The 15,670-nt window shown below is 42.6% G+C and overlaps 1 protein-coding gene and 1 pseudogene across 1 annotated transcript; one reads left to right on the forward strand and one right to left on the reverse strand.

Annotated features, from left to right (window-relative positions):
* Positions 1–11,258: 11,258 nt before the first annotated feature.
* On the reverse strand, positions 11,259–11,975 carry LOC123441933 (annotated as a pseudogene).
* A 268-nt stretch (positions 11,976–12,243) lies between these two features.
* Positions 12,244–14,611, forward strand: LOC123444532 (single-stranded DNA-binding protein, mitochondrial-like). Its single transcript, XM_045121276.1, has 7 exons — positions 12,244–12,525; positions 12,834–12,907; positions 12,999–13,138; positions 13,225–13,433; positions 13,546–13,646; positions 14,089–14,148; positions 14,258–14,611. The coding sequence occupies exons 2-7, from the start codon at positions 12,841–12,843 to the stop codon at positions 14,272–14,274; spliced, it is 594 nt and encodes a 197-aa protein (XP_044977211.1). The 5' UTR covers positions 12,244–12,525; positions 12,834–12,840; the 3' UTR covers positions 14,275–14,611.
* The last annotated feature ends 1,059 nt before the right edge of the window (positions 14,612–15,670 follow it).

Genomic DNA, 15,670 nt, shown 5'->3' on the forward strand with positions numbered 1-15,670 from the left:
ATGAATATGCATGTTGTTATTGTGTAGAAGTTGTATCTGTTTAAATGGAGCGAAAAGTGAACAAAAAACATAAAACACTAGTAGCTAGTGGCACGGGGCCAAGGATTACCAGCAGTGCAGGCTTAACAATAGCGATTTTCCGGCACACCCGCTGCACACAATTAGCAGTAGCGCATGTCAAAGGAGCACTACTGATATGTGATTTTACCACTAGCGTTGCTTCAAAAACATACTACTGCTAAAAAATAGTTGTAGCACCGTAGCTGTAGCACGCCTACCAGCACTACTCGTAGGGTTTTCTAGAGTAGTGTAGGGTGCCGCCCCCTTCCATGGAGGAGCGACCAGGATTGGCCAACCCCTCCCACCCCCTATATAAAGGGTGGAGGCATAAGGGGGAGGGACACCCCTGGTCACGGTGCATCCCCTATCCCAGTTCACCCATTCTTCCTCATTCCTCGTTCCGATGGTGCTTGGTGAAGCCCTGTCGGCATGAAAGCACATATGCTCCGTTAGTGATTTTGATAATTCATGACAACATACATTGTCTCTTGGACTAACACTTTTACCTAGATATTTCAGGATTAGTCCATGGAGAGCTATAACTTAAGGTTTATGTGGAAATACCTTTGTATGCAAGGAAGGAATAATATTGGCTCAAGCTTCAAGCTAGAAGACTCTTCATTTTATATTTGTGAGAAATCACTTTTGATTCCATAGGAAAGCCAATACTATTAAAACGGGGTGAGGTAGTAAAATGAACCGATTGCTCAAATGCTCAAAGTTAGCCACCAAAACACCCAGTCATTTTTCCCACATATCCACTCTGTCAAGTTCCACATTCACAAATTCGATGTCACCAACATTTCCATATGATACCAACCGAGTTTGACCTTAGACAGGAACCCTAGCCATTCCCACCAAATCGGTGCAACCGAAACTGCATCGGTGCTACCGAGTTTGGGTGACCAACATTCTGTTGCCAAGATACACAAAATCGGAATTTCTGAGTTTGATATCGGTGCCACCGAGATTGGCCACCTAACCGTTAGTCACCTTTTCGGTGCCACCGAGTTGTATATATCGGTCTCATCGAGATTCAAAAGTTCACACCTTTAGTGCTAGTCGGTACCACCGGGTTTCCAACTTTGGTGTCACCGAGTTTGCTCTTTTGTGTGTAATGGTTGGATTTTGGCTATTGCCTATATATACCCCTTCACCCACCTCTCATTCCTGGGAGAAGCACTTAGAACACACACTTCATTTCAGAATCCATTATCTGAGAGAGAGCCACCTACTCATGTGTTGAGACCAAGATATTCCAATCCAATCATTTTAAATTTGATCTCTAGCCTCCCCAAACTGCTTTCCACCAAATCAACCTCTCTTATCCATGCATATTCTGTGAGAGAGTGATTTGTGTCGAGGATACTATCTTTAGAAGCACAAGAGCAAGGAGTTCATTGATCTACCACATCTATTACCTTTCGGAGGGTGCTGCCTCCTAGATAGGTTCGGTGTCGCTTGGGAACCTCCTACTTCGTGTTGTGGAGTTGAACCAAGATGTTTGTAAGGGCAAGGAGATCGCCTACTTTGTGAATATCTACCGTGAGTAAGGCTAGTCCTCCGTGGACGGAAGCCGTGGTGGGATAGACAAGGTCGCTTCTTTGTGGACCCTCCATGGGTGGAGCCCTCCTAGGACTCTCGCAACCGTTACCCTCTGTGGGTTGAAGTCTCCACTAACATGGACGTACGATAGCACCACCTATCGGAACCATGCCAAAAATTGCCATGTCAATCTAATGCGTTTGATCTCCCTATCTTACTCCTCTACATTACACTTGCATGTTTCACTTTCGGTTGCTATACTCTTAGAACTGCATGTGTAGGTTGACCTAGACTTGTTACAATTGCTAGATTTCTGCGCTCCTAAAAATTAGATTAGGCTAGAATTTTTATCTTGACAAGTAGTCTATTCACCCCCCCCCCCCTCTAGACACGTCTTCTACCGATCCCTCAGTTGGTATCAGAGCAAGGTCTCCAAAACCTTGGTTTAACCGCCATTGGAGGAAGATGAATGTGACTAGTTCCTAGATTTTTAGTTGTAGAGTGCCTATTCTTGATGGGGAGTACTTTAGACAATAGAAAGATGAAATGCTTGATATATTCGATGAGTTCCATTTGCGCAAGTATATTGAATATCCCTATCCGCCTCCCATTGACCCCATACACCCTTCTCATGATGATGAAATTAACATGCTTGGTAACCTCAACGCCATCAATCTTATCATTAGAGGTCTACCAAGAAATGTGCTTAATCAGTTGCAGAACTTTGAGTGTGCTCATACCTTGTGGAAAGACTTAGAGAAAAGATATCCAAATTATTCCTTGAAAAATCTTGATATCATTGTCCACAAATACATTGCTTTCCATAAGATGAAGCTAACCGATCCTAACTTTGATAAATGCCTGTTTGAGCATCGTGACCTCATGCGTGCCAAAGGAAATGTCATTACCATCAACAACATCATTGTTGAAGCCATTCGAATGCATAAACTTGAACATTGTAATAGTCAAATTTCTAATGAAACTTTTGTCTCTTACGACGAAACTTCATCCGATGATGACTATGCGGAATCTGGATACTACGATGATGATGAGAACTTCGACACCGAGTATGAGAAGACCATGAAGAATCGTAGTCTTATGGCTAACCTTAAAGACTACATGGACGGTGGTAAGGAGTGGGTTCTCGACAGTGGATGCACTGATTACATGACCGGAGATAAAGACATGATCCATGAATCACACCGAATCATGGACCTCGAAGGTATGTAACTTTTGGAGACAACTCCAAAGGTAAGGTACTTGGTCTCGGTAAGGTGGCCGTATCTCATGATAGTTCCATTCAGAATGTCATGCTAGTAGAATCTCTTGGCTACAATATACTTTCTGTATCGACTAGCAGATTTCGGTTTCAATGTGCTATTTACGAAAGTTGAATATCGGGTGTTTCGTAGCGACAATCATAACATCGTCTTTACTGGTTTCCGTAGAGGTGATCTATACATTGTTGATTTCTCTAAGATATCCAAACCCCGTACATGCCTTATTGCAAAACCTTCTATGGGTTGGTTATGGCATAGAAGGCTTGGACATGTTGGTATGCGTAATCTTGAGAAAATCATCAAAGGTGATCATATTATTGGTGTTAAAGATGTTATCTTTGACAAAGATAGACTTTGCAGTGCTTGTCAAGCAGGAAAACAAGTTGGAGGAAGTCATCCCTTGAAGAACATCATGACCACAAGAAGACCCCTCGAGTTGCTTCACATGGATCTCTTTGGTCCCAACGCTTATAAGAGCCTCGGTGGAAATTCTTATGGTCTAGTTATTGTTGATGATTTTTCCAAATTTACGTGAGTTTTCTTTCTCAATGATAAGTCACAGGTACAATTGATCTTCAAGAACTTTGCTCGAAAAGCTCAAAACCAGTTTGAAGTGAAGATCAAGAAGGTTCGGAGCGACAACGGAACGGAGTTCAAGAACACTAATGTGGATACTTTTCTTCACGAAGAAAGTATCTTACATGAGGTCTCGGTGACGTACACACCTCAACAAAATGGAGTTGTTGAGAGGAAGAGCTGGGTGCTCATAGAGATGGCGAGAACGATGCTTGACGGATACAAGACTCCAAGACACTTTTGGGCAGAAGCCGTGGAAACGGCTTGCCATGCCATAAACCGACTTTACTTCCACAAGCTTCTCGGTAAAATGGCATATGAGCTACTCACGGGTAACAAACCCCAAGTTAGATACTTTTGAGTATTCGGCTCTAAGTGTTATATTCTTGATAAGCATCGTCGATCTAAATTTGCACCTAAATCTTATGAAGGTTTCCTTCTTGGTTACAGATCAAACTCTCATGCTTACCGTGTCTACAACAACTTCACTCGAAAAGTTCAAGAGACGGTAGATGTGATGTTTGATGAGACTAACAGTTCGCAAGTCGAAAAATTGCCAATTGATATAGGAGATAAGGAACCTTCGGAAGCTATCAAAGATTTGTCCATTGGCAAGATTCGTCCCATGGAGGTGAAGAAAAGCACTTCATCAACTCAAGTGGAAGCTCCTACTTCGCATCAAGGCAAATCGCAAAATGACATGGAAGCATCCACAAGCGGTACACGACATGATGAAGAAAAGGAAGAGAAACATCTTGATGACCCACCTCAACCTTCCTCACCACCACCTCAAGGAGAAGATGATGCCAACGACAATGCTCAAGATGACGAAGAAGAAGAATAAGCTCCTCCATCCAACAAGAAGAAGTTGTCAAGAGTTAGAGCAAGAGTGGAGAAAGATCACCCGCTGAAACAAATCTACACCGACATAAACAACAGGAGAATCACTCGCTCTAAAACTCGATTAGCTAACTTTTGTTAGCATTATTCTTTCATATCTAGCATTGAACCCTTTAAGGTAGAAGAAGCTCTCCAAGTTCCAGATTGGGTGAATGCCATGCATGAAGAGCTACACAACTTCGAGAGGAACCAAGTATGGACACTTGTTGAAAAACCAGAAGGCAAGCAGAATATCATTGGTACAAGATGGGTGTTTCGGAACAAGCAAGATGAATACAGACAAGTTGTACGCAACAAATCACGTATCGTAGCCCAAGGATACATGCAAGTTGAAGGTATGGACTATGGTGAGACTTGTGCTCCTGTTGCTAGACTTGAAGCATTCGTATTCTTCTAGCTTATGTCAATCAACATGATATAACTCTCTACCAAATGGATATTAAAAGTGCCTTTCTCAATGGAGAAATTGAAGAAGAAGTTTTTGTTAAACAACCTCCTGGTTTTGTGAACCCTAAGAAACATGATCATGTTTACAAACTTCGTAAAGCTTTATATGGTCTTAAACAAGCACATAGAGCTTGGTACAAATGACTAATGAAGTTTCTCATTTAAAAGGGTTTGAGATTGGCAAAATTGATGCAACCTTATTCACTATAAGAGTAAACGGCGAACTATTTGTTTGTCAAATATATGTGGATGATATTATCTTTGGCTCTACTAACCCACATTTTAGTGAAAAAGTTTGGAAAGCTGATGTTAGAGAAGTACGAGATGTCCATGATGAGTGAACTAAAGTTCTTCCTTGGATTGCAAATCAAACAATCAGGAGAAGGTACGTTCATCTCTCAAACCAAGTACACCAAAGACTTGATCAGGAAGTTCAACATGCAAGAATGCAAAGGTATGAGAACCCCCATGCCTACTAGTGGACATCTTGACCTCACTGAGGATGATGCATCCGTTGATCAAAAGGTTTATCGATCAATGCTTGGATCATTGTTATATATATGCGCCTCTCGTCCTGATATCATGCTAAGTGTTTGCATGTGTGCCCGCTATCAAGCAACACCTAAAGAGTGTCATCTATTGGATGTGAAAAGATAGTGATATACCTTATACATACACCAAACTTTGGCATATGGTATCCCAAGGGATCTTCCTTTGATCTTGTTGTCTATTACGATTCGGACTATGATGGAGGCAAGGTTGATAGAAAATCCACCTTGGGTACATGTCAATTTCTTGGGAGATCTCTTGTATCGTGGACATCCAAGAAACAAAACTTTGTATCCTTATCAACTCTCGAAGTTGAATACATTACCGCTGGATCATGTTGTGGTCAATTACTATGGATGTCTCAAACGCTTAAGGATTATGGCATTCATGTTAGAAAAGTCCCATTGTTGTGTGACAATGAAAGTGCTATTAAGATTGCATATAATCATGTGCAACATTCTAGAACCAAGCACATCCAAGTGCGACATCATTTCATATGTGATCATGTTGCCAAAGGAGATATCGATCTCACGCATGTTCGTACTGACAAACAACTGTCTGATATTTTCACCAAACCACTTGATGAGAAAGTGTGCTGTCATTTGAGGAGTGAGTTGAACATCATTGATGCTTCAAACTTGAGCTAGACTCACTCGGATGCATGCAAGGGCATGAGCTTGACTGGTTGTTCCTTCATGCCATTGATATGACTATCTTATGTTTTGGAAACTATGTTCCCTTGTATTGCATCTAAACTTTTGCAGGTACTTGGAAGAAATACACTCCACAAGATTGCAATCAACTCACATCAAAAGCAATCTTGATATGGCCAAGTATCAACAACCTTTAATTTCTTGAGAGATGGAGGAAGAAGACAACAAAATCATATCCTTGACAATTCTATGATATTGAATTTCACTCATGTCATTTGGATATATTATGTTATTCCTTGCATGACTAACCATTGTAGGTGAAAAGTGAACCAAACCGTCATGGATAGCTCCCAACTCAAGATGATCATCATCAACATTGAGCATCCACAACAAGTTCACCTACATGCCACGTCATCAACATCATTCGAAGGTATGTACTCATATCCTTGATAAAGCTTTGCACCAAGTCATGAGGTAAAGAAACTCAAGCGATATGAAGACATTAAAATGCTTAATCTAAAAATGGAAACCCCATTTCGAGCTTAAAGATGAGTATGACCTATGATCAAGCATCCTTGCTTCACTCCTCAAGTCAAATACTCTAATATAGGTGACCTAGTCACCGCCCCACATCTAGATGGAGAATATCGTATGGTTCACATTTGATCTTTCACATTCTTAGAACCATTCCACTCTCATCTATATGTGTCTATTAACAAAAAACATCTCTTATTCTTCTTGCTTTTGTTTAACTGTCTCAGTTGGAATTATCATTCTTTTGGACTCTTGACCTTTTGAAACAATTCTTTCAATCAACCTATTTTCTGTTAAAGAGTTGACTATCATTGCAACTCGGTTTCACCGAATTGGGAAACTCGATCCAACCGATTTCTCCAAGAGGCCTAAATATCAATCTTGGTTCTACCGAATCATTATGCCATGTTGACTCCGATTTCTCTGACTTTGTTGCTCTGATAATTTCTTCCGGACTATTGTCTTAGGAGGAGACAACTTCTCTAGTGGGAGAAAAACCTCAGTGATCCCATACAATATAAGAGTGAGAATCCTCTAGGATCCCTAACTTAGGGGGAGATCATTCAAGGAACTCTTATCCATACCTAAGGTGGAGAACATTCAATAACCCTACAAAATATCTAAGGGGGGGAAAAGACAAATTCCAGGAACCCTTACAAAAGAGAGAAGTATCCAGGATCTTCTTTTCTCTCTCAATGAGCCCTTACCCTCTGACCTTTATTTTTGGTAATTGTGCCAAAGGGGAGAAATATCGTCAAAGCTTCAATTCAGTGAACCTATTTATAGGGGAGAAATACTATCAAATAATATCAAGAAGCTTATACAAAAGAGGGAGCCACAACACTAAGGGGAGATACTTGTATCAAACCCCACACATTAAGGGGGGAGAGATAAATACCGTTTTAATTGGCTTTACTGGTTTGAACTTATTTTCCCTACCTACTCCCAATATCTACATGCCATGATTCAGGGGGAGAGGGAACTTTACATACTCATTTTAAGGGGAAAAAATTCTTGTTCCTTAGAGACATATTTTTTCATCAAATCATATCTTAACTATGTCTTCAATTTCGTGGTACTTTTGAATTTCTTTGCATCTTTACAATAGGGTACTCTTGTGTTATCTAACATTTGTGTTTCCCAAGTGTACTCCTATGTCAAGACGCTCAAGATCCTCAAGGTAAGTATATGCATCATATCCTTGTTCATGATGACCTCTTGTTTCTTGCACATATTGTTTGCAAGAGTGAGTCTTAAACATGGAAGTCTTTCATTCACATATGTTTGATGCATATAGTCAAGATTCTTATGAATTGTCTTGTCCTTCTACCTTGTGTGTGCCCATGCATTCCAAAGCAACTATCCTTTAAAGGGATTGCACACATTTAGGGGGAGCTTGTCCTAGTCATATTTCCTTCAAAGTTGTCATATCCTTATGAGTGTCTTTATTTGAAGCTTCGATTGTATGTTGTCATCAATTACCAAAAAGGGGGAGATTGAAAGAGCATATGCTCCCTTCACTACTGGAATTAGAGAATTTGCCATCTGCTGCTTCTTTGCCGTCTGCTGGCTGATGGCAAAGACACTCTTTGCCATCAGCCACCCAAAACCTGATGGCAAAGAGCAGGCTGATGGAAAACATCCTCTTTGCCATAAGTGTACTCTTTGCCGTCTGCCAGCTGACGGCAAAGCACATGCAGGCAGACAGCAAAGAACCCACCCCACACCTCCCTCTAAGCCATAACGGTCCAACACTTTGCCGTCAGCCTATTACCACTTTGCCGTCGGGGGCAGACGGCAAAGAGGCAACTAGACCTAACGTCGTCAATCCCCACCCCACCCCCTCTCTCTCCCCCATAACGGTTCACCACAGCCCCCTTCTCTCTCCCCACGCCACCGCTGGAGCTCGCCCTTCTCCCCTGACCCGTCGCCAGAGCTCGCCCTTCTCCCCGTGACCCGCCGCCGGAGCTATCCCCCTCCTCTCCGTGCCCCTGCTCCACCACCGCCCTGGTGCCCTCCTCCCCGCGACCCCCTCTCATCCACCATTGTGCCACCCCTCGCCCTGGTGTATTACTCTTTGCCGTCTGTGTATTACTCTTTGCCATCGGTGGATTACTCTTTGCCGCCTGTGATGGCAGACGACAAAGAAGCTAATTCCCGTAGTGCTTGGTGATTGTGATAATTCATGACAGCATACATTGTCTCTTGGACTAACACTTTTACGTAGATATTTCAGGATTAGTCCAGGGAGAGCTATGGCTTAAGGTTTATGTGGAGATACCCCTGGATACAAGAAAGGAATAATATTGGCTCAATCTTCAAGCTAGAAGACTCTTCCTTTTATATTTGTAAGAAATCACTTTTGAGTCCATAGGAAAGCCAATACTATTAGAAGGGGGTGAGGTAGTAAAATGAACTGATTGCTCAAATTCTCAAAGTTAGCCACCAAAACACTCAATCATTTTTCCCACATATCCACTTTGTCAAGTTCCACATTCACAAATTCGGTGCCACCAACATTTCCATATCGGACCCACCGAGTTTGACCCCAGACAAGAACCCAAGCCATTCCCACCAAATCGGTGCAACCGAAACTGCATCGGTGCTACCGAGTTTGGGTGACCAACATTCTGTTGCCAAGATACACAAAATTGGAATTCCTGAGTTTGATATTGGTGCCACCGAGTTTGGCCATCTGACCGTTAGTCACCTTTTCGGTGCCACCGAGTTGTATATATCGGTCTCACCGAGATTTAAAAGTTCACACCTTTAGTGCTAGTCGGTACCATCGAGTTTCCAACTTCGGTGTCATCGAGTTTGCTCTTTTGTGTGTAACGGTTGGATTTTGGCCGCTGCCTATATATACCCCTTCACCCACCTCTCATTCATGGTAGAAGCACTCAGAACACACACTTCGTTTCCGGATCCATTTTCTTAGAGAGAACCACCTACTCATGTGTTGAGACCAAGATATTCCAATCCAATCATTTGAAACTTGATCTCTAGCCTCCCCAAACTACTTTCCACCAAATCAACCTCTCCTACCCATGCATATTCTGTGAGAGAGTGATTTGTGTTGAGGAGACTATCTTTAGAAGCACAAGAGCAAGGAGTTCATTGATCTACCACATCTATTACTTTTGGGAGGGTGCTGCTTCCTAGATTGGTTAGGTGTCGTTTGGGAGCCTCCTACTTCGTGTTGTGGAGTTGAACCAAGATGTTTGTAAGGGCAAGGAGACCGCCTACTTCGTGAAGATCTATCGTGAGTAAGGCTAGTCCTCCGTGGATGCAAGCCGTGGTTGGATAGACAAGGCCGCTTCTTTGTGGACCCTCCATGGGTGGAGCCCTCCATGGACTCTCATAGCCGTTACCCTCCGTGGGTTGAAGTCTCCACTAACATGGACGTACGATAGCGCCACCTATCGGAAGCATGCTAAAAATCACCGTGTCAACCTCGTGCGTTTGATCTCCCTACCTTACTCCTCTACATTACACTTGCATGTGTTTTACTTTCGGATGCTATACTCTTAGAACTGCGTGTGTAGGGTGACCTAGACTTGTTACAATTGCTAGATTTCTGCCCTCCTAGAAATTAGGTTATGCTAGAATTTTTATCTTGACAAGTAGTCTATTCACCCCCCTCTAGACACATCTTCTATCGACCCCTCACGGCGCTGCACCCCCATCATCACCATCACGTCGTCGTGCTAGTTGTGATCCCATTTACTCCCCCCTCGTTTGCTGGATCAAGGAGGAGGAGATATCGTCGAGCCGCACATGTGTTGAGCTTGGAGGTGTCGTTCATTTGGCGCTAGATCGGATTGAATCGTGATTGGATGGCGAAGAGTACGACTACATCAATCATGTATATACACTTTCGCTTAATTGTCTACGAGGGTACGTAGACACACACTCTTCTCTCATTGTTATGCATCTCCATTGATAGATCTTGGGTGTGCGTAGGATTTTTTTCATCCTTCGTTTCCAACAAAACGGAGGCACAAGGAGGCCACAATGCATGTGGGCGCGCCCTACCCTTAGTGCGCCTCCTTCTTTGTGGCTCCCTCATGCATTGTGTGGTCTTGTCCTAAAGCTTCCATGGTCTCATTTTATTTTTAAAAAATGAAAAAGTTTCGTCGCGTTTGGACTTTGTTTGGTATAAATTTACTAGAAAACCAAAAACATGCAGAAAACAAAAACTATCAGTGGATACTGAGTTAATATGTTAGTCCATAAAATTAATGTAAAATGACATATAAAGCATATAAGAATGATAATATAATAGCATGAAACAATAAAAGTTTATAGATACGTTGAAGACGTATCAACGACGGCCTGTGAAGATGGAATAATACTGTCGCCGCCTAGCCCCCATTCCAGCGATGCGTCTAGCCTCGTGAGAGGGCGTGCGGAGGTGATTCTCCGACGGATCTTGTGGGATTCGATCAGTGTTTGTCTTCGATGGATCTGGTCTTCGTTCGTCTGCGTTTGTGTGCCTGCACATTAGATCCTTCCGATCTACGCTTCTCTGTATCAACAACAGTTGTTGTTCTGATGCGTTGATTCTATGAAGCCTTAGCACAAGAACTTTCCGACTGTCGACTCCAACAAGGTTTACCCGACTCCTATGAGGGAGGGGCGATAAGAGCATCACTAGTAGGCCCCGTAAAAACCGACCCTTAAAAAATCGTATAAGGAGCACTGTAAACCGTTGTTACGATCCAAAATTGCCCCGGACAAAACAGACCTCGTAAATAAAACTGTATCCAACTATAGCCCATCTTTTTTTCTTCTTTTTTCCTTTTTCCCCACGTCCCGACGAGTCCGTCTCCAGCCACAGCATGCCTCGCCTTGCCACCCTTGCGCCGCCCGCCTCGCCCCTGCCTAGTCCTGGCGTCGCCCGTTCCCGGCCATGCATGTAATGAAGGAGTCGTGCGCCGCCCGTCCCCGATTGAGCCCGACACTGCCCGTCCTCGATTGAGCCCGACACTGCCTGCAGCCGTGTGTGCGTTTCCCGTGGTGGTCATGCGAGCTCCCTCACCCCTGCCCCGCTCTTTTTCGATCCCGCCTCCAGCTGATTCAGGCCACCGGTTGTCTGCTCCATCCTGCCCGTGGACGCCCTCGCCTCGGAAGTGGAGGTCGAGCTGGTCGCAATCCGGATCTGCGGCGAAAAATTCCTGCGTGCGGTGGCTTCTTTCGACATGGGGCGACGAATTTCCGTGAGTTCCATGTAGATTCAGGGCAATTCCGCGGTGACGCTTTTGCTCCGACAAGGTTTGACCAGTTTACGAGTTGAACTGTATATTACCTTCAAAACTGTACATATAAGATTTCTACGGATGGATTTACCGTGCCCCTTAAAAAGTTTACGGGTCGAACAAGTTTTACGGGGTCTGCTAGACGCCGTTTTTTCGATCGAAACCGTAAACATATCATCTTTTACGGGTTTAACCATTATACGGGGTCTGCTAGAGATGCTCTAACAGCGACACACCTTCGGTTCGTCGCAGCGATTGTAGTTCTCGGCAGGTGATCTACATAGAGGGTAATTTTTACTTTTAATTTTTTTGTACTATCTTGATATTTAATGAATAAATTGGAAGTTTTTTTTAGAAAAAAAAGGTTCATGGTTCCTTAATGTAAAATCAAACCTTTACTTTCCATCCCCGTGGAAAATCCATTTCATCCACCGCGATTTTTCCTCTCTACTCACTCAGCCCGTGCCTTCTTCGATCTTCCTCGCGTGACCTAATGAAGTTTCAACCGGGCCCATTGCGGATGTAAAACCACCCTAAATTCGTCCGCCTGTGCCCCTGAGCTGCCGCCGCCGTAGCTTTGCGTCAGCGCGGAGGCCCGCTCCCGCTCGCCCACCCAACCCCTCCGCCTCTCACGCGCGTCGCCGCCGTCGCCGTTTACGTTCTACCTCGTCGCGTCACTGCTGTCTCCACCCACATCCGCAGTCCTCGACATCCATTTTTGAGGTATGACCGCCCCATAATCACCCACCCAGTGATCAATTGAACCGACCCCTACAAGTTCCAGGATGAGATTAGTACATCTAGATCCGACCCTGCCAACAGAGGATGAGATTTTGAGTGATATATAGTGCCCCTTCAGGGCAAATCAATCAATAAGTAGTTAACATTGTGCTGTGCGTTCGTCCTACATGACTGGCTTTCTGATGGGAAGCTTTTTGGAATTACACACATGCTAGCCGTATTCGTTTGTTATTGAAGTTGTTTTATTATGTGATTATGTCATTTCACCCTTTTCCCCTTTATGTATGTAGACCTACCATGAGCACGAAATTGCTCAACAGCTTGAGCCTGAGGAGGCTCTTAGGACAGCAAAGGAAGCCAATTGGTGGGTACGGCGTATTTATTTTGTCTTATTTGATCATGGAAGGTGCTCATCATAGATATGACTCCTTGCTTGTGTATCTTTTTCTTGGTAGACTTATACACAGCATCGCGAGCATGGAGCTCTAGCGCTTCGTTTTCAGATGTTCATGAGAAGAAGAACGGCATGGGTGTCGAGGCAGATGGTGATCTTGCAGATTCTTGGAAAGATGCTGACTTTCGTGGTGTTTACCGGGTACTTGCTTGATATATCCTATGAGAATAACTACTCATATTTTGGTTCTCATGTTGACACTCGGTTGACTTGTTTGTTTTTGTTAGGCAATTATTTGTGGCAGCGTTGGACAAGTGCCTGTGCAGAAAAAGTTGAGGAACGGGCATACTGTGACTGTATTTACTGTTGGGACAGGGGGCATGTTTGACCAGAGGAGGTTAGGTGCTGAAAACCTGCCAATGCCAGCTCAGTGGCATCGCATAGCTGTTCATAATGAGCACCTTGGTACATATGCTGTTCGAAAGTTGGTTAAGAAGTATGTGCTTTCTACTATATATCACGCAATTTTTTTTTGCCTTGTAATGTGAAATCAACAGATTCTTAATTCACCAAGGATATACTGTGGTTATTATTATGTTTTATTTCAGTGCTGCAGTCTATGTTGAGGGTGATATTGAGACTAGAGTCTACAATGATGACATCAATAATCTAGTGAAAATTGTACCTGAGATCTGTGTGCGGTTTGATGGTAAGTTAATCTGAGGTTCAAGTATTTTTTTCTTTCCTTTGGTGATCTGTTTTGTTGTAAGCATTCGTTTGCCAAATAAACTAATGCAAATGTGTTAGCCGAGCACAAGCTACCTGAGTTATTTCTTGAAGATTCCCTGCTAATTTTTGTTCTCTCGCGGTACCCCACACATCCCTATCAAATGCAGCTTAGTTAGAAAACAGACCTACCTCAAGGGAGTGGGACTAGCTCCTGTTGCCTTTCAATAAAAGGAGAGACAGCTCTGCCTGTGGAGTCAAGGGCTCGATGTAGTTCTTCATGCAGCTTAGTTTGGACTCCCCTCACTCTCACTATATTGTGCTACCATCTCTGAATTCATGACATTTTCGTTATTTACAGATTTTTTGGTTTTGTTCGTTTCCATTTGTATGATTTTGATGTATGGAAAATTTAATCTTTTCAGGCAAGATACACTTGGTTCAATCTGGGGGCACTGATGTCAGCAAATCATTGGAAGAGTTAAGTAAGTGCAGTCTGTATCTCGTTTTTTTCTTATATAAGGGAAAGAATCACATTAACCTGTAACATGTGTTCATCACATAAGATCGTCATGACAGCCTTCCTTTTGGCAGGGGAGGGGCTATTTTAGTTGCGACCTGAGGAACAATGAGCAGCAGGAGGAGTTGGCCAACTGGAGTGTTAGTTCAGTGCAAGTTTGCCAAAGCACTTTTATTAGGTCCATCGATAATAAATGGACCGAGGAACTGAAAGCCCTTGTAGATGCAAGCGGTGCTCTCTCTGCCTTTTTGAGTGTATGGGGGCTCTTCTGGTTGTTGAAATCGAATTTGCATTGAGCTGCAGGAGAGAAACGGTCTATTGAGAACTCTGAAGATGCTTTTATTTTTCACAGCTAGTACTGATGCCCTGTGCTCATAACAATGACCAGTCTCAGCATCTATTCATAATACTTGGCTTCTTTGTTTTAAGCCCTATGTGCTAGCATACCATATGGCAGTTCGTTCACTCATATCTGAATTTACTTATCTGCTGCACAAATACAACTCCTGATGCTCCTGTCTCTTTGTGTGCTGGTCTGACTGGCCTGTCTAGAGTGTTTTCATTTTCTGGTTGCTCTATCTTTCTATTTTATTTTTCTATGTACTCCTTTCGTCCTAATTTACATGCTTCTTATTTCATGATTTTGCTTACTGTCAATTTGACCAATAATGTGAGTCATGTGTCGTAAATATCATACTGTTAGATTATTTTTTTGGGGAATAGGAATTCAATGGTACTCCCTCTGTATTCATATAAGGTTGTACTAAAGCATCATCAGTTAATTTGGATAGGAGGGAGTATAACTTTTGTGGTACTTAATAAATGTTTTATTGGTCAAATTGATTGTCTAACTTAAATTTGAAATGCATGTGTACCACACAAACTGGGGCAGTGCATTACATGCATAGTACTCACTCCGTTTCTAAATACAAGTCTTTTATATAGACATACTTTAGAGTGTAGATTTACTCATTGACATACTTTAGAGAGTATATTCACTCATTTTGCTCTGTATGTTGTCCGTAGTGCAATAGTAGGGCATTTTGGAGCTCGGCCTTCATGGAGCCATTTATTTTTGAAAAAATCAAAATTCAGACTTTTCGGTTTAAAAGAACTGAAAAAAATTATGCAAGTATACAAGGATGAAATGTATATGTGGAAAAAGTCAGGATGAAATACCGTGATAAGCGATCTGCGCCTAAAGAATAATTTGTCTTTTTTACACAATCCTCGTATTTTGTCTTGAAAATTTACACACATTTGTGTTATGCCTTCATGTATATCTGTATTTGTTTTCAATTTTTTTGAAATGTAAAGATATGAGTTCTGTATTTTTCAAAAACCGGCCTCCATGGAGTCTAAGCTCCAAACAGCATTTTCAGTAGTGCAATATCTAAAAACACTTATATTTAGGAACGAAGAGGATAGTTTTTTTCATGAATACAAGTAATTTTTTATATTGACTTTCAATTTTTTTTAATGTAATC

This window comes from Hordeum vulgare, chromosome 3H, assembly GCF_904849725.1.
Source record: "Hordeum vulgare subsp. vulgare chromosome 3H, MorexV3_pseudomolecules_assembly, whole genome shotgun sequence".
Taxonomy (NCBI): Eukaryota; Viridiplantae; Streptophyta; class Magnoliopsida; order Poales; family Poaceae; genus Hordeum; species Hordeum vulgare.

Excerpts from the sequence above, each read along its gene's own strand:
- LOC123444532 (XM_045121276.1), top strand. The coding sequence starts at position 12,841 with ATGAGCACGAAATTGCTCAACAGCTTGAGCCTGAGGAGGCTCTTAGGA. Across the intron at positions 12,908-12,998 it reads ACAGCAAAGGAAGCCAATTG|ACTTATACACAGCATCGCGA; the intron begins GTGGGTACGGCG and ends TTTTCTTGGTAG. Across the intron at positions 13,647-14,088 it reads GATCTGTGTGCGGTTTGATG|GCAAGATACACTTGGTTCAA; the intron begins GTAAGTTAATCT and ends TAATCTTTTCAG.